Source organism: Egretta garzetta, unplaced genomic scaffold, assembly GCF_000687185.1.
Source record: "Egretta garzetta isolate BGI_Z169 unplaced genomic scaffold, ASM68718v1 scaffold506, whole genome shotgun sequence".
Taxonomy (NCBI): domain Eukaryota; kingdom Metazoa; phylum Chordata; class Aves; order Pelecaniformes; family Ardeidae; genus Egretta; species Egretta garzetta.
The window spans coordinates 745,900-749,964 of NW_009260065.1; the positions used below are offsets into that span (position 1 = coordinate 745,900).

A 4,065-nucleotide genomic window follows, 5' to 3' on the forward strand; every position below is an offset into this window, starting at 1 on the left:
TCCTGGCCAACTCGATGGCCAGCGCCTTGAGGAAGAGCTTGGCCAGGTGCTTGCCCAGACAGGTCCGTACGCCTCCTCCGAAGGGGAGGTAGTGGAACCTGCCATCCTTGTCTTCGCTTCGACCCTGCCCAAAGCGATCGGGGTCGAAGACATCCACGTCCTTGAAGACGGGGGCGGTGTCGTGGGTGTCCCGGATGCTGTACATGACGCTCCAGCCTTTGGGGATTTGGAAACCCTGCAGAGAAGAGGGAAGGGATGGAGAGAAAACCAGAGAGAATCAACCCTACTGCACAGGGAGAGGGGGCGGGAGAACTAGATAAAGCCATTTTGCCTTGTCTGCTTTTTCCCATTTCCTTTGGGTTTATTACTCGAGCGTGATGCAGATTTAAAAGAAAAGCAGAGAGCGCAGCGCAAAGGGCTGGGAGATGGGAATCCTGGGTTTATTCCTGGGTTTATTCCCAGAGACCCGCCGGATGATCCGTCGCTATTTATTTGCTTTGCGGTCGCTGGCACGAGTCGCCTACCAGGAACCCTGCGGTGCTCGACTGCCGCCGGGCAAAGAGAAGCAGCTTTTCTCGCGCCCACACCGTGCCCTGCACGCCGGCCAGCCCTCCCCAGAGCATCCCATGGCTTTGCTCATCCCCTGCCGCCTGGCAGCCCCACACGCCCAACGCACATGTCAGGGCCTGGGCAATGAGAAACAGGGCGGATTTATCATCCCCTGAGCACTTTAAAAGGTTTCCGACTCCAATCAGTACGTTAATAGGATTTACAGCGACAAGCCAGGTCTCAAGATTTTGTTTTGCTAGTAGGAAATTCCAGCCATTGTGGTGAGTAATCCGCCTGTCATCTGGCAGCCTGGAGATGCCCTTTGCAGTAAACCTTTCCCTTGTCACACCCCAGTTTAGTTTTTGGCATCAAACATTGTCATGAGTTGCTCTTTGAAGCATCACGCCTGTCTCCTCTTTGACAGCCTGAGTTCGTCCCTTCCCTGCCGTGGGCCAGATCCCATCCCCCTCCTCTGAGTCTGGAGCAATTCCACCTCCCATCACCAGGAGGACCTAATTAGTCCTCCCTGATGTCTCATCTAAGCCAGGCTCAAGCCTGTTTGCAACAACATGCAAAAGGCTGTTTTGGGGAGCTCACGGTGCAGCCGCACCCCGGAGAGATGGCGATACTCACATCCAGCTCGAAGGTTTGCAGCACCGTCCGGTACCCCCCGGAGATGGGGGTGAAGAGGCGAAGCACCTCCTTGATGACGCAGTCCAGGTAGTAGAGGCTGTTGATGTTGTCAAGCCGGAGGGACCCCTCGCAGATGCAGCCGTTGTGGAGGATGCCCTTGCTGCGCAGCTCCTCCCGCAGTTTCTCCAGCACCCGGGGGTGTTTGAGGAGCTGCATGATCAGAGAGGTGCTGGCGCTAGCAGTGGTGGCATAGGCAGCGAAGATGAGCTCCAGGGTGCCATCCTGAAAGACAAGAGCAAAGCCAGGGTAAGACACAGGGGATGGGCAGATAGACAGGCCAGCCGACGTGGCATGTCAAGGGGCAGGCACGCAGGCTGCCATGGGGCATTTCTTTCCCCAAGAGCTCTCCAGCCTCGTCACATCTGCAAGGTCCCTCCTTGTGCAGGCACAGGTCTTGGACATCCACCACAGGGAGCTTCCCATAGAGACTTGGAGGACACTGAGGACCAGACAGGCAGGATTAAAAATGCTGGGGATGGCTCTTAATAGCCTGTGAAGGACAAGTTATGCCGTGACCCTGCTGCAGAAAACAACCTGCCAAGGGCTCATTTGCCCTGCAATGGAGGCAGCATAAAACTGGATGGGTCAAGGGGTGAAGCTGGTCAAGGCTGAAAGCTTCATCAAACTTGTATGGTCTTTTGGTATTCCCCGGAAACACTTTTTAGAAAGGGCTGAGTGTGTTCTACAATAATTATGGCCCATAAGAAAGCAACTGGCTTTGTTGGCACCATAATCCACCAGACCAGGATTCACCTGCAGCTCCGACAACACACTGTGGTCCCCCAGCTCTCACCGACCATCTCTGCCCCAAAAAATCCTCCTTACAGCAGCTCGTGCTTTGCTCTTTGAGGAACCCCTGCCCTGAGCACAGCAAGGACAAGGTGGCCGTGGGGAAGATCTTCACCTTCAGCTCCTGCATGGTGAGCTCCTTGCCGTGCTCCTTGCCGCTCTCTATCAGGATGTCCAGTGCATCGGCGTAGTCCTTGCCCTGCGTGTTCTGCAGTTTCTCCTGAATAGCTTTCTCCAGCCCCTTCTGCAGCGTCTCGCGTGCCTGGATGCCCTGCGGAGTGGGAAGCCATCAGACCATGCAGGACACAACGATAGCACCACCATCCCCAGCCCAGCATCCCCAGGAGCTGGAGACGTGCTCAGGACAACATGTCTAAGTAATACAGCTGCAATTGCAGGTGCTCAAAGAGAAGAATAAAGATGCTGGAGTTGTTCCCTGGGCAGGAGGAGCAAGCCCCGAGCAGGCGAGATTACAGGCCAGAGTAATCAGCACCTACGTGCAAATGATAGGTCTGACGTGGGAGCCCCAGTACTGCACCAGTTCACAGGCCTCCGGCTCACCCTGGGATATATGGCAGTCCCTGGGAAAATTATCTCTCAAAGGAAAGTCAACTCATCCGAAAGGATCCTCTTCCCGGGAGCGTAATGGGCTTCCCGAGTAATTTTATCACCCGGTCTCAGTAAAGCAATTCCTATCTGAGTGCAACCGCACCGGGCTAACCTGCTGCTGCAAATGTTTCAGGGCTGCAAGCGCTTGGGCTCATTCACGTGCTCCAGTAACAACAACGAAATTTGCAGTGTTAATCACAACAGGAAATTTTAAACCCCCTTATTTCTATTACCAAAATTCCCCGTGAAAAAAAATAAATTTTTGTGTCTGTGGTTTTTGTTATGTTTTCATTTTGCATCCTTCGTCAAAAAGCTAAATTAGTTCCTGGAATCAGAAGGTCCATTGATCCATTTCGCCCTGGGGACAGGAGGGAATTAACAGGAGAAGGGTCCCACAAACAACAAAAATACAGAAAAACTTCCAGTTACAGGTGAGAAAAAATTATGCATTAAATCTGGGCAAGTCCTGTCTGTATTCTCCTTGCATGGAACCACACAGTCCCTAGCACTCTAAAAACCTATGAACGGATCTCCCTCTCCGCTCTATCAAAACAGGACTTTCTAGCCCAAAAAGGACCTGCTGTTAGAGGTCAGAGGGTGAGAAGACATCCCACTGAGAACCTGTAGAGGTGGGGATTAGCCACCACCCCATTAGACCCAATAATTTGGTTTTATTGGCTGGTGGAGGACTTAACCCAAATTTCTTCCTCTCCTGTTGCCACTGAAGGGCAGATCCACGGGCAAGGAGAAGACATTCTCCACAAACTGCTGGTAGACCTCAAAGAGGTGGTTGAGCTCCTCATCGGGGATGCGGAAGCCCAGCAGGACACGGATGGCCATGCGGAAGGTGAGCTTCTGGGTCTCGTGGTAGACATTGATGGACTCAGGGTTGCTGCTCCAGGCCCGGAGGGTGTCTTTGATCACCAGCTGGATCTTAGGGAGATAGCTCTCCAGTGCCTCATGGCTGAAGATTTTGGAGAAAACCTACCAAAGAGAGTGAGCAGAGATTTCTACACAGCCCCAACACCCTCATCTTTGCCTTCTCTAGTAACCAGCTTCTGCCCACAAAAATGGGCATCACAGGTCCAGAAGACCCGTCGTCATCCAGAATCCATCACCCAGAATCACTGATTCCCAAAAGAGCTGCCAAAAAGGGTCAGTGTAGAAATATCAGCTGGCAGATCCTCCGCAGGCTGATTCCCACCACAACCATCATGAACGACGGGCAATAACTCGGTACAAACCAGAGATGGGAGGAAACGCTTGACCCCGCGCACGGCAGGACGGATGGAGCCAGCTTTCCCGCAGCTCCGTGTCTCAGGAATCACTGATTCCCAAAAGAGCTGCCAAAAAGTGTCAGTGTAGAAATATCAGCTGGCAGATCCTCCGCAGGCTGATTCCCACCACAACCATCATGAACGACGG

The 4,065-nt window shown here is 53.1% G+C and overlaps 1 protein-coding gene across 1 annotated transcript in view; it reads right to left on the bottom strand.

The window, feature by feature from the left end:
- LOC104128341 (cytochrome P450 26B1) overlaps nt 1–3,624 on the bottom strand; it is a gene marked incomplete at its 5' end in the record, with an annotated part of 5,476 nt that extends 1,852 nt beyond the window's left edge. The window contains 4 exon segments of the mRNA XM_009641101.1: nt 12–235; nt 1,183–1,464; nt 2,147–2,302; nt 3,331–3,624. Of these exon segments, the coding sequence (XP_009639396.1) occupies nt 12–235; nt 1,183–1,464; nt 2,147–2,302; nt 3,331–3,624 (956 nt within the window).
- Nucleotides 3,625–4,065: the final 441 nt, after the last annotated feature.